Source organism: Anastrepha ludens, chromosome 2 (genome assembly GCF_028408465.1).
Source record: "Anastrepha ludens isolate Willacy chromosome 2, idAnaLude1.1, whole genome shotgun sequence".
Classification (NCBI taxonomy): domain Eukaryota; kingdom Metazoa; phylum Arthropoda; class Insecta; order Diptera; family Tephritidae; genus Anastrepha; species Anastrepha ludens.
In genome coordinates, this window is record NC_071498.1 from 182,601,763 (window position 1) to 182,626,320 (window position 24,558).

The window sequence follows — 24,558 nt, forward strand, 5'->3', positions numbered from 1 at the left end:
ACAAAACCCTAAGTATATGCGTTTATGGGTGGTAAAAATGCAACCGACATTTATTGTCTGATAACAACTATGCAGCTAAGTTTGGAGTATTAGTCCTCTGACAAGAGTTGACACTTGACACACATTGTATAAAGGCAAACAAAGATCCTGTCAATTAATTGTCAACATAAAAATTTGTTTGCAAAACTTCTCTAGTGCAAGCACTGTTATTATAGGGGGTGTCTTGGATTATGGAACACGCACTTATCATCAACCTGATATGTATGTAAGAGTATGTTCAGCATTATTAATACTTTGCAATAAATACGACATTAGCACACGAGAGAGCTCATTTCAATTTCAACAAGGACGCGCAATGTCAGAATTTTTAAAGCGGTGTTTAATGATAAGTTTTTGTGCTTTTAATATGGCAGAATACCAAGAAACTCAACCGCTTTTGGAGTTAGTTACAATTCAAGCGAGCTCTTACAAGAACAATACTCAACTTGGTTTTAACACTTTTAGCGAGCTTCTGCGTGGCGTGGACTTTCTCAATTTACATTTATTTGAATCACAATATTTTGAAAATAGCATCGTACAGCAACTTTTACAACAGTCGTTTTGTCCACTACAGCTGAGTGTGGGCCAAATAGAACTTCACTTTCACGCCAATCAACGGCATTGGGCTTTTGTAGTGAGCAGTAAAAATTTGCCAACGCATTTAAGTAAATATGGCTCACGTAAGGGAATCTTGATTAATATTTTGTTAGATCAACCAAATAAATAACAATTACTGGATTTGGCTCGACAGATGTGGACCGAAAAAGGCGCCATACAAATTTACTATATCATTCCAAATAACAGTGACAATACCAGTAGTGACTGCTTATTTCTGAATCCTTTTCCGAAAAATGGCGCGCACTATGGAGAAATGATTCGATTAAGTGATTCAAGTTACGAGAGTATTTTTCATAATCTCCATGGCTATCCGCTACGAACATACATTTTTAGCTCTGTGTATTCGAATATCCAACATTTTACGAACGAGACGACAAGTAAAATAATTGGAACTACCGGTGCTGATAGCAAAGTAGCTGATTTGTTAGCACAAAAAATGAATTTCACAATGGATCTACAATGGCCCGATAATGATTTTTTTGGGTATGTTAACAATGCCCGTCAATCCATTAATGTTGATCAAACAGAAAATCTAGAAGTGAACATTTTGCTAAATTACACCCGGTATGACATTTGAGATGCATATCAAAAAAATATAATATCCGTGGATTTTTCACAACACGTGTTTAAGCGACTTGGTACTTTCTACCTGTCTGTCTAAGCATTTAAAGTTATAGTTAAAGAATTTATTTCAATAGCCTAGAAAATTTAGAATTTATTGATTTAAACTATCAAAGTCAAAAAAGTGGTTGTGCCGAAAGTCCACCAGAAGTGCAATGCAATTGGAGTGCGAGTTGTTATACTAAGAAAATTTTAACCAACAGCTGTTTCATAAAGCTACCCTCTTAACCGTGCCACAATCTCTGTGTACGGAACGACTCGGGTTTGTACTCGGTCAAGTACTGTCACTTCAGTAGCATTTCACAAAAATGTATGGGACAATTTTATACTTTTCATGATATGTGAACTTATCCCTAAATAAAAATAGGATGCATTCTCATTAGGTGAAGTAAAAAGTTCTCTATGTTTCTTCACTTTATGTCGACGATGAAATTAACATAATTATAATTATTCTTATGCAAATGGTTTCAAACTTGTATCTGATAAATCTTCAATTCCTTTGCAATGGAATAAGTGCGTTTGAACTTAGCTTGGAATTTGAGTTTCTTGAAGGAAATAGTCGTAAGAGATAAGTACTTTCGTTAAGATTTTATTTCTTGTTGTGGAAATTGCGTGATATTTTTATACACATTTCACAATTCAAAAGATTCGTTAAGGTAAGTTGAGTAGTTTCCATTGGCAAATAAATAATTTTCACGCGGGGAAAATAACTTTTTATGAAACTATGCAGCTATCTACCGAGGAGCGTGCCAGTATTCTAGCTTATAGTGAATCGGGAGTCTCAGTTTCCAAAATAGCGCTAAAAGTAAATCGAAATAAAAATACCATCAACAATTTATTGAAAAATCTTGCTGGTTATGGAAAGATTACAAGAACTAATCCAAGGCCTAAGATTGACGACAGGTGTAACAGAGAGATAATAAAAACACCAGCCCTAACCAAATTAGATGTGAACTTTCTCCCAATGTTACGAAAAGAAGACAACAAATTTTGAGTAAAGATTCGAATTTAAAATATCCAAATAGGCTAGCCGAATTGAAGCTAGACTTGAATTCGCCTATAATCATAAGTTCTGATATGATTAATGGCAATCCATAATTTTTAGCGGTGTAAAAAAACGAATCCGGGTGTCAGAAGTGTTGGAGAGATATTCGCGAGCTGCGAAGGTGGCTCTTTTATGACCTGGGACAATAATTCTATCATATTAAGTAATTTCATGTCTTGACAATTAAGTTTAAAAAAGTTTCATGCGGTTTTTAGCATTCGGAGACAAAAAAAACAATGAAACTGGCCCAGAACGTTAACTTTTTTGACTAGTGTATGTATATTTCCAAATATTGCACAAGTTGTAATGACACTCGATCTCTAGCAGCCGCAATATAGAAATATAGGAAACGTGAATTTGTTGTTATTTTACGAAAAATTAAGGGCACCAATGCAGTGAATAAAAATCGATTATTATTTTACTTGCAGCGCTCGAACCAAGAATGGGAGCTACAGTGGAGCTGTTGGACGAATAGTACGCTTTGAAACCGACATTATATTAACTGGGTTTTTCATCAAAGATTATTTGACTCGTAAACTGGCATTTTCTGCTCCGGTATACATGGACGAATTGTGTTGTTATGTGAAGAAAGCAAGTCGTATACCCCAATCAATATTACCTTTGTTTGCTGTAAATTTCGACATTTGGGTTTCTTTTATAATCGTGGGACTACTCAGTCCTTTTATTTGGATACTGCTGAGGCATGTAAATTTGGGCGCTATCGAAAGTAATTCATTAATTTCACAATTGCCAACGTTGCAGCCCCAGGAACGTCGCCAGCTAACTCAGAAGCATATACTACAATACATGCGCATTTATTTGGATACTTGGGTGATGTGGGTACGTGTCAATATCGTATGTTACCCACCATTTATCTCAGAACGCATCTTCATAGTCTCGCTCTGTTTGGTGAGTGTGATTTTTGGAGCACTTTTTGAATCTAGTTTGGCAACAGTATACATACGCCCACTTTACTACAAGGACATTAATACGATGAAGGAATTAGACGAAGCGAATATACGGATATATATAAAGCATGCCGCTATGAGAGACGACCTTTTTTACGGTCATAGCTCTTATATATACCAAAATTTGGAAAAAAAACTACTTTTGGTTGCCGAACTGGAGGAGCGTCTTATTGACATAATGGCTAGAGGGGGTAAACTTGCGGCAGTTACTCGAGCTTCTTCGCTGGAGCTCGATGATATATACTACTTCATAAAGAAGAAAATTCACAAAATACCAGAATGCCCCAAGAACTATCACATAGCTTTCATATTTCCAAATAACTCGCCTTTGGAAAAGAGTATAAATATATTATTGCTGAAAATCGTGCACGCAGGACTGATTGATCATTGGATTGGGGATATGAAATACAAAGCAAAGATAAGATCGCGAAATTTTGCAGAGTTCCAGGAGGAGATCGGAGACAAATGGAAAGTTCTAACCCTAAATGATTTGCAGTTGGCCTTCTACACAATTCTATTTGGCAGTATATTATCAACAGTAGCGCTGTTATTGGAACTTATTCTGCAATGTAAGCCAAATAGGTTTTTATGGAATACGCAGAAATCGTAGGATGAATAAAAAACAATGTGGATTCACACAGTGAATAAGTTTAATAGTTAGCTTAAATGCCTTTGATTCCTAATTTTCACAAGTTTGTTTGTCGTACTTGTTATATTTTCCTATCGTATTAGGGCAGTTATAAAAGTGTTGCTTTTGTTTCACAAGTAAAATTTTACCACTAGATAATTACAGATAATCGAAGGGAAAACAGCGTATGAGTCTACGATAATATGACATTCCCAAACATTTATGGGGAATGTTTATGCTGTTACAACAACAACTACACTGTCATGATGGGGTAGACGCGAAGGAGTTTTACGTCGTGTTTATTTTAATTGGTACTCACCTTTCAATGTCGTGGTTATGCCAGTGCTTGTACTAGGAGCGTTACTTGGAATAGCTGAAACAGACGTTGAAAGTTCTCTGCCATCATCTGATGATGTATCTATAAAAATTATTTTGAAATTAAAAACATGTCTATGCTGAGAGTTTGTGCTACTTAACATACCATAGACACAGTGCCTTTTGTATTTTCTACGCTGATAACGGTGATTGTTTCCTGTACTCGCTGGTATCATTGTTACTTCTGAGTTCATATTACTCAGTGCCTGGATAGATGCCGCTGCTCTCGAGGTAGACGCAATAGCCACATTTGACGCACCTGGATCAGTAGTTATATTATTTCTGCGTGAAAAGCTGAGACTCTGGCGATGAGACGTCTGGTGACGTTTGATTTGAGACCGTGTACGGATCGTTTTACTATAGCTTGTATCGCGTTTTCTAGAACTATGGTTACGTACTTTGACAACTTTGTAAGGTCGTCTATTACCCAAGGAAGCTCCCTTTATTGCTAAGCGTCGCAGGCGATTGCGTTTTGTGGCAATTAAGTAGGCGATGCGGTTGGCAAAACGCTGAGGCTTGGACTTTTTTCTTAATATTGATTGACAACGTTTAATTTCTGCAAAAATTATAAAAATGTATAAAATTAGTTAATCGTAAAATAGGAAATAAATTACTATACTATAAAAACTCACTATATGGACGAGTATTTACTTGAATTACCTTGCATACATTCCCTAATGAAACGTCGCTTTGCCCGATTTGTGGAACGTTCCCGTACTACAACATTTCCATTAGGAATACTACTTTCAACAATATTTTCTTCGGCAATTCCTGTGACATCTTCATTCACACCGACATTAACGGCAACACTAACACCATCTCCACCATCGTCATCGTCATCATCGTCATCACTTTCATCATCTGGACTACTATCTGAATTATCATTCGAACTGGAGCATGAATGAGTGCCGACGGAACTATGCGATGCGTCTGTTGAACTGTCCGCATTCCAGCCTTCGATTTCCTGTTGGATTAGTGTATCAAAGAACGCCATCATACGTGGATCTTCGTTGGTATTGCGACTACTGTAGTCATGTGACATATGCGACCAACTATGTGGAGATGTGGACATTGAAGTGTAATTGTGAGGTGAATACAATTCTCTCGGATTTTCAGGGCATGTTGCTTCTTGAAGTAAGGAACCCGACCACTCCTTCTGCGCAAAAGGGCTCCACAGCTAAACAAATAAAAAGAAAAATCGAGAATAAATATACAAAACGCATTTAAGAACTGAACTATAAAAAACTAATTAAACTATAAATAGCTGAAATACATTACAAGCTATACATTCTAATTGTATTAAATCTGTTAGATATTATTATATTAAATTTTTCTCTTTAACAAAAGCATAACTTACCTTCACAATCTTTTCAACGCCCGAAGAGGCCAGCAGACATTTTTGACGGTTGTAACGTACTTGATTTACAATGGAACGATGCCCATACAGGACCATTTGCGTACCCTCCACCCACTGATCAGTTCTCTCCACTGAAGAAAAATATTTTCAGTTTGAGATATTTTTTACACAATTAGCCGGACACCAAAATGTTCACTTACAATTCACATCAGATACACGCCACACATAGAGATTGAAGTCATCTGAACCAGATAACACAAATTCATCGTATTCCCCCGCAAATGTGCAGCTTTTCATGGTACATGAGTTATAATAATTTCCATGAAAAAATGTACACACTGGTTCAGGTGATTGTGTATTATAAAGGATGGGTGGCAAACGCCGTCGGAGTGCCAATATAAGACTTCCATTCGTATTAAACCGTGCACTCATGCAACTGGGTGGCTCATCAACATAACCTCCATATTGTATAACAGGACTATGAGAGAAAAAAATTAAAGGATATTTAAATGTGCACATTCAAATGTATACAAATACATACTGATGCGGTTTGCGTATATCCCAGAAGGCAGCACCTTTTTTGGAATTAGCGGTAACTAAAAAATATCCACCGGCAGGATGAAATTCCACTGCATGAAATGAGGTCTGTTGTTGAGCCACCACTAAAGGATCGTCCGCGCCAACACGTTGGTCAAATACCAAAATTTGGCCATCCTCGCAAGCTGTTGCAAAAATACTATCACTTCTCGGATCGATAGATAAGCCATATACAGGATTATTGTGTTTGTAGACGTTCATAAGTTTTCCACTGAAAGAATAATGACAAAATATTAAAATCTATCGCTCATTTGCTGCGAGGGTGTCATAATCCAAAAACAGTTATTTTAGATAAGTATGTAGATAATACCATAAGCTCTTTTTTGAGCTTTGACATTATCAATTAACAGTACCTATTTAGATGAAAATATCTTTTTACTTTAACTTAGGAAGGCATAGTAAATTAAAAATTTGCAGCCCTTTTTTCGACATTTTGATTTTTTGGATTATAAAATTCTAGCAGCAAATGAGCGATGTGTGTTTTGACGATAATTAAATTGCCGCTCTCAATATTACGTTTCGAAGTTATGTGCTATAACCAGATCATCATTGCCACCGGACAGGATAAGACGATTGCAACGTTCAAAGCCTAAGCAAAATATATTGCTTGTGTGCTCCGTTTGCAGCACCCGTGGCCGGCCATGATGGGCGATGGCTTTCTCAACATCCCATATAAGAACACGTTTGTCGTCCCCACCTACATAATATAAAGGATATTATAAGACAAACAATTTACATCGGTACATAATGCATAATATTTTTATAGGCTCATTCAAAGCCAGTATAGGTATAATGTTTCAAGAATTTTTTTTATTTTGCATACTTAATTTAATCATCGACTCCATTTCGATGGCCCAGGAAACGAGCTGTTTCGATAAGGTGGGGTCAAAGAGAGAGGCGTATTAGATGAGTTTTTTTAAGTGGGTGTATGAAGAGATCGGTAGTGTAAAGATGAGGTTTTTCACATGAGTATATCGGCGGCTATTATAGTATCGCAGGAGTTCGCAGGAACCTGCAACAATACAATTTTAATAGAGTGACACGGATCTTACGAGCCAGGCGAAGCTTTTCGTATGTGATCCGTCATGATTGGTTTCCGATGGCGTTATTCACGGGGCGTGAATTTGTGAATGCCTAATGGGATTTTAAAGAATGCTGTTCAAGATATGTCTGTACTCCGTGGTTTCTACTAATACCCTGGATGAAAAATAATTTTATAAAATAAATACGATGCAAGGGAAAGTAAAAAAAAAAATGACTGGTGACACGCCCACTTTTGGGTAAATGCGATAACAACTGAATAAAACTCGCCCAAATTTGATACAAGTATTGATCCCCACCTCATTAAGATACGTCACAAATATTATATTATTGAGATCGAATTAAACTTGCCCACTTTTTATTTGCTAGAACTTTAATGTTACTAAGAGTTTGTATCCAAAATTAACAGCCAGCCCAAATAACACTTTTATTAAATGTACGCGGATATATGGTATAAAGTTTGATCCGGACCAAATTTACCCTTCCTTCCTTAATTTATTATTTAGGTATTATTTTTTGAAGTAAGTATTTATTATAAGTGTTGTCTTTTCCACATTAACCCTTCCAACCAAATTTTGTTTTTTGTTTGTTTTTTGCTGAGCTTAAAATTTTTTACTTATATTTATTCAAAATTTCATGTCGCCACGCTCAATATTTTGTGTGCTATAGGAAGTTACGTGTCACAAAATTGAGAAAGGGTGGTACAAAAATTGCTCGCAACAGTATTTCATTGAGTAAATATTTAATTCAACGTTTGCTGAAAACTATTGTATTTCCTATAAGCATTTATCATTTTTGTTGTAATTTTTGGGGAAAAATGTATATTTAAAAGAGGTTGTCTGTAAAGTCGGTTTACTGACGATAGTTTAACGTGACAACGTCATAAGAAAATATTGATGGAATGGTTGCAATTTTCAAAACAAAATTTTAATTTTATTTGCTTGATAGATATTTTGTATGGATATAGAGGAGGGGTAAATGGAATTGCAATGGAATAGGTCAAGTTACAATTCAATTTCGATTGTGCATCAGACGTTAATAAGTCAACAACACTTAGAGGCATCATCATCGATTTGACTTTCTCAAGACACATTACACTTGAAACACTCCCTTTCATTTCCTATTTTTTCTATCATCGTTTATTCTCAACAGAGAATTGGTTCATTACCATGCACATAGGAAGAAGGCATATGCAAATACAAGTATGTGAATTTATATGCAAATGCGCATATACATACATATGCGTACATATATATGCTCACTCAAGTAGGACAGAGCCAGATGTCGAACGTTGCCGAACGCGGGGGCCGATTGTGCTCTTTGTCGTTCGTTCCGCGCTCTCGCTTGCAGTTCAAGCACATTAGCTTACATTTGCTTGCGTACGGAATAGATTCGTATATTTGATATGGCCATATGACTTGTATGCATCTTTACATATAGATTTGTTCTTTTTGAAAATTGCGCGAAATTGTATATGCATGTTTATATACATATATTAAATAGTATACAACATATCTTATAAGGTATGTGGTAAATATTACCATACATTTTTTAATTAATAATAATAACATTAAAACAACAGGTATTATTAACAAACTTGGTTTTATTTTAAATTCTTCAAGTAAACCAAATTAATAATAATCAATAAGAAGGCATATGCAAATACAAATACGCAGCAGCTGAATTTATATATGTACATATGCGCATATACATACATATATATGTACGCTCACTTAAGTAGGAGAGAGCAAGATGTCGAACGTTGCCGTTCGTTTGCTTTGTTCGTTCCGCGCTTTCGCTTGCAGTTCATTCAAGGTAACAGCAATGAGCAAGGTAACGACAAATGAGCAAGGTAACACTAATGAGCAAGGTAACGACACATTTTTTCGTGCGTGCAGCCAGCTAAATCGAGTTATAAGACGTTATCACGTCAAAAACGTCTTGGTAAATTCTGAAAAAAAGTATCCGCCAACACTGCTGAATTTTTTTTTTTATTTCCTTGCTAAAGGTCTAACATGAGTGACTATTTGATCCCTCTTAGCGCAGACGCATATAACTGCCGCGATCATTATGGTTCATCAAACAAAATACAAAAATTACGCTGCCGATAACCCTATAAATATACGAAGTTGCTCTCAGGCAACGTTAGACTTGAATGGGTTAATACTAACCAACAATGCCTTACTTCTGAATGTCTGTTCAGTTAAAACTATCAATATGAAATATTAAGAAATAAAATACCCCTTTTTATTCCTCTATATTAGCTGGCGACACATATGCTTTTATTTCAGAGATAAGAATAATGCTACGTCATTGGGCATAAACCATCCTACTTTACCAGAACGACCCCGATTTATATCCGGCCAAATATTGTCACTCCAACAGCAATCCCCAATCATATATGGGGAATGCTTATGCTGTTACAACAGCAACGACAACTCCAAATTGATACCATTTGAAAAAGTATATTACGCCGATTCTCAGCTGAAACATCGTTTTCTTGAAAATATGTATTATTTGCAGGCCCTTAATATTTTATTAAACATTCTTCTTCAATGTTGTCATATTTCAAACAGCATATGTTGTGAGGAATACATCCACACAGAAGTTCTATAGCATCCAAAACAGAAGTTCTATAGCATTGCTACTAACTTTTTTGAACATTGTTCGGATCGTTCCCGTGGGAGTTGACCCAGACACTGAACTGGATAATCCAAGAAAACACGCTAATCTTGAGCTTGAATTTTATATATTGTGTTTGAATGAGAAAATCATTCTCACTCCTCAACATTTTGTCAGAAGGCGGAGAAATAAACGCCTAAGCCAATTTATAGTAAACGTTATTTATCGAAATATACATCATTTTTACCTGATGCGAGATATTTTCCACCATGCGAAAATTCGATTGCATTCACGCAACCATAGTGAGCTCGCAAATCAGTCTTGAATAAATTCCTTGCCACTCGATAGCGCTCCGTATACAAATGCCCTGAAAAAATTCTGGGATTACGTTGAGGCCACAAGTTCAGTTCTCGCTGCAATAGTTGATAGTAGAGATTTGCACTGCTACAATGCGTTGTTTGAGTTGATTTCATCATATTGAACAATTTTTCTTCTGCGTTATTTTGGACCGATCAATATTTTGAGAAGAAATCCCTTTATTCTCATATAAAGCTGTAAGCATGGAAATAAAAATTAAGCTGTAAGCAGTTATTCAATTTATTCGATTATAATCCCACCTATGTATACATAGATTCCATTCAAGATTTGTAGCTACTATCGGAGCGATGCAAAGGTGAATGTTTTTAATTAAACGCATATACGGATGTGAGTCCTTGCATATGTACATATGTCAAACGTCCTTAGCTTGGAATTTTAGGGTACATATGAACATGCTAAATATCAATTTAAAATAAATTATAATTGAAAAGGAACGAATTATTCCGATGAAGTTTAAATACTGTAAAAATAATATTATATAATTTATTATATTAATTCCAATAACAATATTTTAACAAACATAACATACCATTCACATAACCTGCACCCCACACTGTTGTTGTTGCAGCACTATTCAACTACAGTGAAAGAAAGCATACAAATACTGTGCTGAGTACCTGGCCAATGCTAGATCTCTGATCGCCGAGTGGGTATACTCAAAGAGATAGAAAGGGATGAAAACTTTAGTGGACAATGAGCAGCCTTGCCTAGATCTTTAGAGATATATGTACTTAAGTATTTATTTTAAGAGGATAATGGCTGATATAATTGTAATATTTACAGATATATAGTGTTGGATACAACATCAAGGGACGAACGTAGGAAAAAATTACAAATCTCAAAACAATAGGTGAACTAACAGAAGGAGCGGCAAACGGACACAATTTCGATGATATAATTAATAATATGACCGTACAATCGTAAGGCTAAGCTCAATATAACATTTGCTAGTGCGAATGTCCAACTTGGATACGCAGAGGAAGAAGAAAAATTACTGATGGAAATACGGCTACCATGGACTTCTTGACCCTCAAAGCGAGTCTTAAGATATTGATAGAGAATATTCTAGGTCCCAGAGTCCCTCTGTCCTTGTGCTAACCAAATATCTTACCTACTTAGGTTTTTTATATTATTCAAAATCATTATAAATTGTCAAATTACTAAAAACATATTGAGGAAGAATTCCACTGAACTTTGTACAGAATATTTCCCAATTTCATCAAAACTTTCAAATATTTAAGACGAATTTTTACAATTTTTCTGGGTATAAAGTTTTGTAGTACCTTCAATGGTCAGTTGATCTATATACTCTGGTAAGGGAGCCAATAGGCCAAGATTCAGTGCCTGGGTTATAAACTGCCTTGCGGATCCCGAAGAAGTTTTGGAAATAATAAAACCGAGCAACCACGAAGTATCCACTTGCGAGTAGAAGGTAAAGAAAATTTGCGAGATCAACGAATACTTTCAGGTGGAGAGAACTCAGAAGGAGTGGCTAACGTCAAATCTCAGCGATTTTGAAGCAATCAGTTGATTTGCTGACGTAAAGCTGGCCATAAACAGGGCACAATTCCCAGCGATTTTTGCCTAGTCCGTAGCATACATACGTACACATATCCATAAAATATCATTTCGTTGCGATCGTCGTACTGTTAACATGCGATACAAAAAACCGGATGACGCGATTGCTCTTGCAGTTGTTGTTGTAGCAGTAACTTTGCCCGATCAGTGTAAATCACCGGTCGTCTACGTCTAGTTCATCTAACGATAGGCCCAGGGAACTTGCTGTTTCGACGGCTTGGGTCCAGAGGGAGAGGGGTGTTGACTGCTCTTGTAGTTATGGTATTTACATGTGCATTAAGAAAAAAATGAAAAAACGTGTTCTGAATAATTCATTTTTCATTTGCCGTAATGATGGTTCATTTTTGAAACACTATAAATTCTTTCCGCTTACTCTTACCTCGACGACAGTCAGTAAAAAAATGAGAAAATCCACAAACTATGCCACAAACTAACAACAAATCCCAGGTAAATGAAAACTTTCAATTACTTGGGAGGTGTGCCCGCACTTCGCCATGCACGAGGGTTTTTCCTCGAACTGTAACACATCGCTGGGAATTGTGCCCTGTTTGTGGCCAGCTTTACAGAGAATGTGAATGATTGTCAAGTAGACAGATGTACAATTTAACACGAACAACATATCGCAAAAAACGAGCTTTCTCATAGCACGATTCTTAAACATCTCATTTGTATGCGAACGATATTGTTCATCTTCCGATGATCCCTAATAGTGATATGTGTAAATCAACCATTCCACGCCGAGGTTTATTTAATTTATATTTTTTTCTTTTATTGCAAGAAGAGAAGTTTAAAACCATTTGAATACACATAATAAGAGTCGCCATTCTAGGTGCGCAATTCTTCAATCCGTCGGCCGCCGTAGCCGAATGGGTTGGTGCATGACTACCAATCGGAATTCACAGACAGAACGTAGGTTCGAATCTCGGTGAAACACCCAAAAATTAAGAAAAACATTTTTCTAATAGCGGTCGCCCCTCGGCAGGCAATGGCAAACCTCCGAGTGTATTTCTGCCATGAAAAAAATCCTCATAAAAATATCTGCCGTTCGGAGTCGGCTTGAAACTGTAGTTCCCTCCATTTGTGGAACAACATCAAGACGCACACCACAAATAGGAGGAGCTCGGCCAAACAACCAAAAAAGGGTGTACGCGACAATTATATATATGTACATATATAATTCTTCAATCCTCTTTTTAAAACATTTCAACCATGTGGAAATCAGTGATGTTGTTTTTGATCGAAAGTTTTTGATCAGTTCGTATTGGTTTTAGAAGAGTTCCGACAACATATGTACTATATGTGCGTTTGTTTGAAGCTATAATGCAACATAGCGATCCGTATCGCGGTAACATATGGATGGCAGGTAGTGCTATTCTCACCGCAATTCTACTGATAGGCTTACAGCCCAGAAACTGAGTAAATAAACTTTAATATAGGGCAATGAATGTACATTACAATGAATGGCATATACATATGTATATGCATGTATACAAACATATGTCCATATGTACATATGTATGTATACTTGGGAATACATAGGTGGAGTGAAGGCGGCCAAAGTAGACTATTGTTGCTGTTGATCCTGGCCTCTGTACGAGTACTGTATTCGAATCATCCACTCTCTGCAACAGAAACACAACTTACAGTATACATACATAAATTCAAATATACAGATATATACATACATACGCACATATATACATATATGTTTCTAGGTATGACTTATTGCAGCACACATTTGCGGGTATATACACACATATTTAAATATAAATACATATGCAAATAGTTGCATACATGTCTATTAAAATTCGCAGTCTCGATTTATCTAATTTTATATTGATTACTCGACATTTTGACTAGCTTATGCACTTACTATTCGGAAAATTCAGTCCTGTTTTTGTAGCTGCACATTAAGTTTCGTGTCTTCCTGGGGGCAGTATCATGTTTTTCACTTTTTCACTTTACTTCACTCTCCACGGTTAGAAAAATAGCGATTTCCATTCGTATAATTATATTTAACACTGCTTAATTCTCAAAGTTACGTTGCTGACGTTTGATACCGCAGTAATTGTAGATTGACTACTCGAAGTTTTTTTATATTTGCCGCAATCTACATATATTGTTATACTCAACTTTTCACTGATTGACTATTAATTAAGACGAAAAAGTTATTTGCTATCCACGATTTGACAGGTCAGACTTCCATTTTCCTCCAACCACGAACAATTGCGAAAATAATAGCTGTTTAAGAAAGAATACAGAATGGAACGGCATATATACAAACATCGACGACGAAACCAGCTAGCCAGCAATCGCTTCAGCTGTGGAGCCAACTTGATTGTTGGGATTTGTTGATTGCACAGTGGTGACATGACATACTTTAACTATGCAAATCTTTTACTTGCCTTTGCAAAAACTCCGGCTGTGTTCGCTGCAAACAATAATTACAGCAATATTGCGACCAGCTGATTAGCCACGACAATATTGCAGAAGTTACTTCGCGCCGAACGCGTTGTTTGAAAATGTGGATCATTCATTTTAAAAACAATGATAAACTTCAAAGTACAATTTTTTAAATAAAAACTTACTTTTATTCTTCAATTTCTACTCCGAGGTGAAAAATTTTGTACTACGCAATAAGCAAATTGTCAACATTTTACTGACAGAACGCGTGGCGGTGGCATTCTTGCAACAATTATGAGACAGAACGAGATGCTATCTCATACAAAGAAACACTGCTGCAATTATTACAGCAGTAACACCCAAATTTATAAATTCATTTGGGGTTGAAAATTGTAAAAAAGTTGACCTTGAAAGAATTAGCAGGTAGCAGCGTCTTTTCTCTCTAATATTTATTAAACATAATTATGTTTTTATAGATTTTTCGAAGTATTAAATGGGCATTTTTCACTTTGTGCCCAACTAAGTTGAAAGTAAATTCTAAATATATTAAAAATACTCTAACTCAGGACTGAGCCAAATATTGGCTTGAAAACTTGGCTGGGAAAACTTACACTTTGGGAGAATACGAAGTATTTTAGTTAAATTTCTTACCAAAATTATATTTTTATCGAAGAACAGATAATGTCGAAGCATTAACCGATTGCCCGAAGTTTGAAGAAAGTGAATTCTACAAGTATTTGAATGATTAACAAAAATTTTTTTGTGTAACTATTTTTTATGTTTCTAACCACTGTGAGTTGTTTTAATGCAATGCTAAAACGAGAGAAAAGTTATGTTTTATCAGCTGACTCTACGGCCAGAAAGAGAGATGCAACTGTGTTGTTTCAACAGCTGATTTTTGTTTACGTTTCGTATGTGGCATGTTTGCCGTGGTGAGGCAATTTCATTCGAGGTATTTTTTGGATTTCTTGAGTTTTTCTGTAGTAAAATTACTTGACATTTTAAAAGTTCAAAGTAAAAATATATTACAAAAAATATATTGTGAATACTTAAGCACCTCAAAGGAAGACAAACGTTTTTTAACGTAATAAAAAATAATTAGTTTTAACAATAATAAATAATTAACTAGAATATTAATAACTAATATTATATACAGTATCCATGCAGAATCTGGCGAGGCTTAATAATTATTAATACAAATATGTAGGAATTTTTTGCGGGGCATGGACGAGTCCGTAATATTAGTAATAATTAGTAGACACCGCCTTGAAACATTCGCATAAACATGATAATATAGAATTATATGTCTTACATGTGCCGGTAGTCCTTAGTCGGGAGAAACCCGATTCATCCCGGTATGTAGAATTGGATATTATAGCAGGGTAAAGTCCTATTTATTCAGAATCGACCCCGACATACTTAATATACATATGTCCGGCATGTGAAGGAGTCCCACGCGATACTAACCACCACTTGCCCTCTCAAACCCACTCACTTAGCCCTTCTCCTTCTGGGCCCAGCCTGTCGAAAAACACGTTTCCTGGACCTACCATTAGATGAACTTGAAGATGAGGATCGATCAGTGTTTTTCTATCCGCTGCATTCTGCATTAGTTATTGAGTACACTATGCCCAACCCTGGCTGCGACAGCAACAATAACTTGCAAACGGGACGAAATCTTCTCTTTGGGCAATCAGTTAAAATAACGAAAATATTTATAAATTTGGTTGCTCTTGTTTTTGTTATTGTTGTAGCATCATAAACGCCCCGATACGTGTTTGGGGAATTCTGATGGAGTGACAATCATTGGCCGGATATAAATCCGGGTCCTTCCCATAACGTATAACCGACTGTCGGTACAATATACAAATTTGGTCTCAGGTGCTGATTTAAAACTTTTCAAATTAAAAAAAAAATTACGAAATAATTTCAGTTAAAATAACGAAAAAAAATTCAAACTTTGATAATTATTTGGTTATATTGCTCAAAATTTTTTGTTGCCGATTTGGAACCATGGATAACGTTAGAATGCCTTTTTGTAAGCTTTAACTAATTATAATATTCACATACTTAAAAGTATATATGTACATGTGTCCTTATATATGAATATACATATGTGTCCTGAAAATTACTTTATGGATTCACAGTATCCGAGGAGACGCTCAAAACTCAGCGTGTTGAAGTTTATCTGAACGATCTAAAAGAAAGACTGAAGGAGTTGCGTGTGCAACATGATGAAGTCATACAAAATTCAGTGGATATCATAAAAGAGATTGATGAAGTCTCCTCCGAGCTATTGCTGCCACAAAACAGTGGGGTCAGTCCCAACCACAATGCTGCCAAAATAAAACAGCTTATACAAGAGTTCGAAACTGCAAGAGAATCTAACTCAACAAAGGCACCAATATCTATCGAAAGCAAAGTAGACATCCGTAAGATTTTACAAAATTTTGAAAAACTAAACGATAGCCACGTACTTAAGGAGAGCCTTGTGCTTTTCAAACGCGCCAAAGAGTCACTCGAGAAAATCGATACATTTCTCGGTACGCACTTGGAACATGTTATTACTCAATCTGCGAATGTAGACAAACCGAACACTGAGCCCCCAATAACAAGAGAGAGCACAACAGTTGCGAAGATCGATAACACCAATGACGAGTTGTTGGCTTCACCGAAACCCAGTTTAGATATCATAAACACCATTGCTAACAATGACCGCAGCAACACAGCGCACGGCTATGAAAAATTAACTAATACATCTGTCTCATTCACCAGTCCATCTAACATAACGGCCACTGGAACACAAATGTCCACAAATAGCAATTCCAACATAAAAGATCGAATAAATATATTTAATAATGCGAAGCTAGCGTATCGTCTGCCACATAAGCCAACGGAATTATCCTCCTGCTATGCTTCCTGTTGTAGCAGTGTAACGAGCTTGGATGTCTATCAATCCACAGAAAATGTTTACCAACAAGAAACGTATAAAAATGAGAGCAATGGAGTTAACGCATTGGAAATTGGCTACGAGGGGGACAATGACGATAGTGAGTATGATTTGCTTGCTCTGAAGCGGAAGAGAAACAAGATTTCGTCCGCAAATCAGTAGTGGTAGAAACGCTACTAGTGATATGTCCAACCAGTGTTGAGCGTTGTGAATTAACGTTATAACTAATGGAAAATAACAAATATGAAACATTGCAAAATGTATTTAACAATACTAGAAATAAAAGCTCGAAAAATCCAAATGTACATATCGAGGAATTTGTTTGTTTTAAAATATCAATTAAAAATAGGTGGCGCAAAATGTCTACGACGTACGGTTTTAGAACTTCAAAACTCGTATGTGTTGACTTCAGAAATACATTTTTTATAAACAGCACCATATTGAAATGCAAAAGCTTCGAATACGTTTAAAATTTGATATGATGAGTCATTTGCACTCAGAGATTGATAATATTAGCCAGGTGATCTGTCAACGATAGCAAATACTATTATAGTACGTTTTACCTACTATAAACTTCGGTTTCACGAAAGAAAAGAAAAAAATATGCATATATGAATGTATTTTTTATTTTTAATAGGTTTCAGCGTGAAAAAACATAGGTATGTAAATATTCTTAACATTATTAAATAACAATTATCGCAGATTGATTCTCAATACAAATAAAAAACAAAGAATAAAGTTTTTTTCTAATACCACCAGCTCCTGGAAATGGTACCCTCTGAGTGCCCTCAAATACGCCTTTCGATTTGAAGTAAAGAACATTCTCCTTTCAAAACTTTACATAGGTGGCAATTTTATTTATACGTTAATTGTAATAAATTAATCCAAATATCATGAAATGCATATTTTCTAAACCAGATATCCTAAATGTAGTTTGTGACCTAAAAGTTCGACTGAGGTATAACTGAAGCATACAATACATATTTTCACAAAATTTTTTTTCAAAGTTAAAATTAAATTAAATTACAAAATTTGTACATTTCTATAAAAACATTCATTCATTTGGCTTTAAGTACATGAACATACATACATACTTAAATATTGCATACACATTAACGAATTTTAGCAATCACTGCTCTCCGCTTCTTGAAAACTGTTTGTATAGTTTATTAAAATAAATATCAGCACCGCACCTAATAAAGCACCAATCTGTGTCAGACCGCCAGTCCAAACGAGCGACCGACCGCCCTGAGCGCGCATAACCGACGAAATCGACAGCTTAGTGTAGCTCACCAAACCAATTAATAGAGCCCAGCTAATGATCTAAAATATAAAATGAAATCATTGTTAATAAAACGTCATCACATGCAGATTTATTTATTATCTTGAAATAACTTACTACGATTACGGATCCCGCAGATGTGCCATGCAATGGCGGCGATGGACTCATGCAAGCTGTAACAAAGACATACGTAGTTAAAGCAGCACATAAACAGCACAACACATATATAGGCCGCAACGTTGTATGAGGTATAAAAATCGCTAAGAAGCACGCCAAAGGATTGGCAATTACACTCAATGTCACTGACAGGTGGTAAGCTGAGCTACCATAAGGCAAACTTGAGTAGGATTGTATGGAGTTGAACATGCCGTTGGCAAAGAATGACAAGCAGCCGATAAGCAGCAATAGTAAAACATATTCGTTGGATGAAATTTGGATTGACTTATCCGGATTGGCTGATGTCTCTTTCATCGCTGCATTGTTCATATCATTAGTTGTTTTATTCTCTTCATATTTGTAATTGTTTCCAACGCCGATTTGGCCTACAGCATATTCCCGTTTCGAAATTTGAAGACGATCCAGCAAAGTAAATGCAATTACACTGCATACAAACAATGCAAAAATAATCAGGAAGAACTCCATTGAACCGAAACGCGGAGGAAGTGTTTGTTTCTCATAGACCTCTTCGCCGGTTGAGGTGGTATTCACCAAGACGCATACGGAGTCACTGCCGATACCTTGCACAAGTGATACGACACTTGGTAACAGTCCACTTAAACCCTCACCTACAAAATAACTAAGTGGAACAAAAAAAAAAAAATATATAATATACATATATGTAAGTACAATGAAAATATTAGATATATGTATATGAACATCTATGATTTAACGTCCAAATACTACGAAGCAGTGAAACGCTTCTTTAATTTCCAAAAGTAAAATATTTTAGCATTCGAAAGATGGTTTACAAATGACGGTAGTATTTAGAAACAAACTTGATTAATTAATTTCTTACTTACGTCACTAAGTACATCTCCTTAAAACGACCCATGTAGGGCATGAAGAGCACCGAACTTGTACAAGCCGTGAGGGCGGATGAGAAGCTGAGAATATACAAAGCTAAACTGCGCTCCTCACCAAATAAAACCAATGTTTTATTGTAGAAAAAACTGGTGAATAAGGCCGACAATGTCCCTACCACCAGCATAACATAAATAAACAATGCGTCACTTATGCGTCTCTTTGAGAAATGCTGTATCAAAGTATACGTTATCGGACCTATGTTCCCAATTTGCACGGCAACGCTAAGATACGAAGCTAAACTCCAACTTTCTGGTGCCTCCTTAACCAGCAGTGGTACTTCAATGAAAATGCCTATATAAAAAAACGATTTTTCATTACTTGTAATACATTTACGATTATAATACTTAATTTCATAAATCTTACCGTTTACACCAATCCATGTGCCTATGCCAAAAAATATCGCCAATATATCCACTACGAAGTTACGACTTTTTATTATATCCGTCATCTTTTCTATGAATTTCTTTTTAGGTGGGTTTCTATAAATTAACAAACAGACTTCAATTAAATTTGATTCATCACGCTTACGGAAAAGTGTAGTATCTGCACGTGATATTTATAATCTGAACGGTAATGCTAAGAGCCATTGCGTTTTATATTTGTTTTAACTGCATGCATATAAATATGTATAAAATTATGTTTTTAGAAATGAACTCTTTAAAAATGTATTTCTAATGTAATACAAATTAACAACCATAGTAATTGTTTAAGAAATCCAAAAAATCATTTTTATTTTCAGTTCTTTACCAAGAACCGAAGTTTGGAGCACTCGCACAATAATCGTCATTAATAAATTAATGTGTAAATATGTATATAATACTTATACAGTGAATCCTCTACTTGCGGACACCCCTCGTAAAGGGACACACATTCGGGAACCAAGGTTTAGGTTGTGCTTGTAGAACAAATTCCACCTTTATTACCGGACACTCCAATGACTGGAAGATTAATGATTATGATAATGATAATGATGAAAAGAGACAGGCATAGGTATAAAACATGGGAGGTAAAAACAACGGTAAAAAAGTTTAACGCTTAACTCTAATGAACGCCGATTGAAATTTCTAACTTCTATTCGGTAGAGGGCATTCCTACATCAACACTATTGTCTTTGAAAAAGATTTTGAAGGAAAATAAGGACTTGTTGATTTTGTAATAAACAAGGAATAAATAAAAAGTGCCATAAAAAATTAATATAAAAAAATATTTCATTAAAGTATTTCTCTTCAGTCCCAAAATCGGGTAGAAATTGTGGAGCCGTAAGTGTCAGGCTGTGGGAGGTTTTACTGTACATCCATATGTATGTATGTATATGTACTATGTGATATCAGCACGACATTTTCTATGCAGGCCATAAATGTTATATATGTAGATGTACGCGCGTGTTAGGGATGTCAACCCTGGGATTCCAGCTTTTGTATTAGTGCCGTGATGTCCCGAAATATTAAAAATATGAAACACTGAAGTGAAAGATATAATTTTTTTTTTATTTGATGCCCCGAAATATTAAAAATATGAAACACTGAAGTGAAAGATATAAATTTTTTGTTGTTGTTGTTGTTGTAGCAGCATAAACATTCCCCATATTTACATACGGGGATTGTTGCTGGAGTGACAGTCCTTGGCCGGATATAAATCCGGGTCGTTTCGGTAACGTAGAACCGGCTGTCCGGTCGTTTTGTTGTTGTTGTTGTAGCAGCATAAACATTCCCCATACTTACATACGGGGAATGCTGCTGGAGTGACAGTCCTTGGCCGGATATAAATCCGGGTCGTTTCGGTAACGTAGAACCGACTGTCGTGGCAACGGGTCGTTTTTTGTATTTATATTTGCTTCTACTATTTTTAAATTTCATTAGCTGGAGGAGGAATTCACTTGGATATGTTAATTGTATAATGTTTTCCCCTTTAAATTTAGTTTAAACTAGCACACTAGAAGGCACACCGTACGACCCTAACCACCTATTCACATCATGGTGAAAATATTTTTAAATTTAAATCTATCATCCTTGTATTCACATGCCCTATCAAACCTACTCACCTAATATCCCTCTCCCTCTGGACCCAATCTCTCGAAATAGCACGTTTTCTGTTGTCATAGGATTAAACCATACGATCCCTAAAGACTTAAGAATGGTGTATGCTGTTAAAAGAAAGAAAAAGCGCGAAAACAAGTAATGATGCTCCTGCACTTTATAACAGTATGAATTTCGAGGAATATTTAGTTAATTGAACACTACTTTTGGGGTGGGCGAGGTATCTAAACTTAAATAAAAGTCCACTCGTGGCAAATTCCCGTTCTCACACTAACAGGTAAGGCACAGCGCTAGCAGTAAACTACTAACGTAAGTTGCAGTGCAAAGCTAAGCTTTAGAAATTAAATTTTTAGTTTTTAGCTTCACATCAAAGCTCAAGCTGCCGCATACACATTTTTAATAAAACTTTAATTCTAATTCATGCAATTTATATACATACATACATATACACTCATAGCAAATTTGGGATAGAAACTCCTTTCAGCTTAAACCGTAAATCGCCTTTTTCAGTTTAATAAACAAAATATTACTTACGAAGAATTATACAATATTAAGTATATTCGTGGACTATAAATTGAGTGAATAATGTAGTAGAAAGTGTGCTGCAAGCAAACTGATATAATAATATTCTACAAAAAATCACATACCTGTTTAATAAGTAGTTGCTGCCAAAATCATAGCCTCCAGTCAAACGCGAAACCGCCAACCTCTCCGACTGCGATGTCAAGCACACTGAAAGAGCTGCGTCGTCACCAAAACCCCTCGTGTTTTTAGTTTCCCTCTCACTTTTATCATTTCCGCAATGGTGTAATTGTATTACTGATGACAAGAGTTGTTCTGGTTCGTGGTAGTCACTAAGATCACTCCACTCCTGCCTATATGTCGACTTGACTATATCGTTATATTCACTCATACCAGTGCGATTGTAGCTAATACTGCAATAATGGTTAACAAAAATGCCAGCAGTATTCTTTTGCATACATACATGGATCAAAATTTCTCTCCAATTTGATTTGCTGAAGCTGGAATAACCTCTCTTTATGACCGTTTTGTTTACCGTGATGGTGATAAGATTAATACTTGGTCGTTGTATGTAGGAACTTATAATTTCAGGAACAAATTATCTAAACTCAGTACGCTGATCTGTGCAAAAGTGGACAGTCGAATATAAAAATCTTCAGAGACAATACAGCACCAGTGATGTAATCTTTGAATTTGTGCAAAAAAAAAAACGAATTTGTGTTCAAAGCTTTTCTGATCGTCTGAAAAAAAAATTTGATTAAATATAAAAATAGAGACTATACGTAGTTAATAATAATTAATATATGGACTTTCTTTGATCGATTTCGAATTAAATCAATCAATTCAGTAACTTGCTGGAGGCAATTTATTCTACATAGTTGTAAATGCAAATAAAATTCAAATTAAGCATCAATTAGCTCTCTTCGAAAACTCTATGCCTCCAGTTTACAATTAAGCCTTGCCTTAAGCTTCTCCACAAATGTCTCTCAAATTAAAATTTCTTGAGGGCAATCAATTAGTGTTTCGCAACCGAACAACTCTTTGGAGCATGGATGAAAAAAAATATAAACAAAAAACAGCTGCATTAAATTAATGTTCTTCTTTTTTATTTGCCTCCAATCACAATAGTTTTCGAAAATTTGTTGCTGGTGTTGTAAGGGATACAACATTCACCATGACTATATAAATCCAGAATGGATTTAAATCAACAATCGTGATCGAGCAAATTGGCCAATATGTGCGATAACATACCCGGTGTAATTAAAGTTATTATATTGTCAAATTAAATTATCCCAGACAATTAATAAATTGATCAAGCATATATAAATAAAATAAAATTAAATTACTCTATGCCAAATTATTTCAGTAAGTTACCTATGTATGATACTCCATTTTATATCGAGAAGAAAGGAAATTGGATCAGATAACACATAAATAGCCCCAACTAAGGCACTTTAAACAGGCAGTGGCAACAAGTTTGTACATTTTTTCTTTCTTCTTGGCCAGAACGTTGAAATATTAAAGTTGCTCTGGTGACAGCAATAAGTAATATAAAAGTTTTGTACAAGCTTGAAAAAAGTCGGCTTTTAGCAGAACATAATACTAAACAGACTCTGTCAGCTGAATTTCCCCAACAGCTTATTATTAGCAGCTAATTACACAATTAAATTAGCTATCCCTTCTCCTTTTCTTCCCTTCTCATGGTTAATAATAATTAAACATACAAAACACCGAAATATTTTCCCAAAATAGTTTCGATGACGAAAAACCTTTCACAACAATATTGACAGCTGATTGCCAATGTTGGAGGTAATCTGCCATATGTGAACGGGTAGATCAATTTTGTATATTGACGTGATAACGACTTATAATTCGATTTCACAGGCTGCACGCACGAAAAAATGTGTCGTTACCTTGCTCATTAGTGTTACCTTGCTCATTGCCGTTACCTTGCTCATTGCCGTTACCTTGAATGAACTGCAAGCGAAAGCGCGGAACGAACGACAAAGCAAACGAACGGCAACGTTCCACATCTTGCTCTCTCCTACTTAAGTGAGCGTATATGTGTATGTATATGCGCATATGTACATATATAAATTCACTTATTTGTATTTGCATATGCCTTCTTATTGATTATTATTAATTTGATTTACTTGAAGAATTTAAAATAAAACCAGGTTTGTTAATAATACCTGTTGTTTTAATGTTATTATTATTTTTTGACGTGATAACGTCTTATAATTCTATGTAGCCAGCTGCACGCACCAAAAAATGCGTCGTTACCTTGCTTGAACAGCATGTTATGTTATGTTATGTTATGTTGTGTTATGTTATGTTATGTTATGTTATGTTATGCTATGTTATGTTATGTTATGTTATCTTATGTTATGTTATGTTATGTTATGTTATGTTATG

The 24,558-nt window shown here is 35.5% G+C and overlaps 4 protein-coding genes and 1 long non-coding RNA gene across 11 annotated transcripts in view; 3 read left to right on the plus strand and 2 right to left on the minus strand.

The window, feature by feature from the left end:
* LOC128856029 (uncharacterized protein DDB_G0287625) overlaps positions 1-14,185 on the minus strand; it is a 32,462-nt gene extending 18,277 nt beyond the window's left edge. Inside the window, exons 1-11 of one of the 6 annotated variants that reach the window (XM_054091382.1) lie at positions 13,741-14,185; positions 10,819-10,944; positions 10,529-10,749; positions 10,159-10,463; positions 6,765-6,945; positions 6,193-6,459; positions 5,852-6,129; positions 5,652-5,782; positions 4,946-5,471; positions 4,401-4,850; positions 4,239-4,337 (exon numbers count right to left, since the gene is read on the minus strand). In XM_054091382.1, the coding sequence (XP_053947357.1) occupies positions 4,239-4,337; positions 4,401-4,850; positions 4,946-5,471; positions 5,652-5,782; positions 5,852-6,129; positions 6,193-6,459; positions 6,765-6,945; positions 10,159-10,387 (2,161 nt within the window). In that variant the 5' untranslated portion in view covers positions 10,388-10,463; positions 10,529-10,749; positions 10,819-10,944; positions 13,741-14,185. Of the gene's footprint in view, positions 1-4,238; positions 4,338-4,400; positions 4,851-4,945; positions 5,472-5,651; positions 5,783-5,851; positions 6,130-6,192; positions 6,460-6,764; positions 6,946-10,158; positions 10,464-10,528; positions 10,750-10,818; positions 11,003-13,740 lie in introns of all 6 variants that reach the window. The other 5 variants (XM_054091383.1, XM_054091380.1, XM_054091379.1 and 2 more) reach the window with 5 other exon arrangements.
* LOC128861026 (uncharacterized) lies at positions 711-3,901 on the plus strand. Its single transcript, XM_054098900.1, has 3 exons — positions 711-719; positions 791-1,140; positions 2,752-3,901. The coding sequence occupies exons 1-3, from the start codon at positions 711-713 to the stop codon at positions 3,899-3,901; spliced, it is 1,509 nt and encodes a 502-aa protein (XP_053954875.1).
* A 1,008-nt stretch (positions 14,186-15,193) lies between the features above and the next one.
* On the plus strand, positions 15,194-20,760 carry LOC128856033 (uncharacterized). The gene is made up of 3 exons (XR_008453782.1): positions 15,194-15,354; positions 20,057-20,155; positions 20,325-20,760. It is a non-coding gene; the product is annotated as an uncharacterized LOC128856033 (long non-coding RNA).
* LOC128856031 (uncharacterized) lies at positions 16,153-17,531 on the plus strand. Its single transcript, XM_054091387.1, has 2 exons — positions 16,153-16,308; positions 16,418-17,531. Exons 1-2 carry the CDS (start codon positions 16,284-16,286, stop codon positions 17,380-17,382), a joined length of 990 nt encoding a protein of 329 aa, XP_053947362.1. The 5' UTR covers positions 16,153-16,283; the 3' UTR covers positions 17,383-17,531.
* Positions 17,831-22,882, minus strand: LOC128856030 (solute carrier family 52, riboflavin transporter, member 3-A). Of its 2 annotated transcripts, XM_054091385.1 has the most exons (6): positions 22,607-22,882; positions 22,269-22,556; positions 19,949-20,064; positions 19,522-19,876; positions 18,620-19,298; positions 17,831-18,543 (listed from the first exon to the last, which is right to left on the minus strand). In XM_054091385.1, the coding sequence occupies exons 2-6, from the start codon at positions 22,532-22,534 to the stop codon at positions 18,343-18,345; spliced, it is 1,617 nt and encodes a 538-aa protein (XP_053947360.1). In that variant the 5' UTR covers positions 22,535-22,556; positions 22,607-22,882; the 3' UTR covers positions 17,831-18,342. The 2 variants fall into 2 exon arrangements, with proteins under 2 accessions (XP_053947360.1, XP_053947361.1); XM_054091386.1 differs by lacking the exons at positions 22,269-22,556; positions 22,607-22,882 and adding an exon at positions 20,280-20,304.
* Between the last annotated feature and the right edge of the window lie 1,676 nt (positions 22,883-24,558).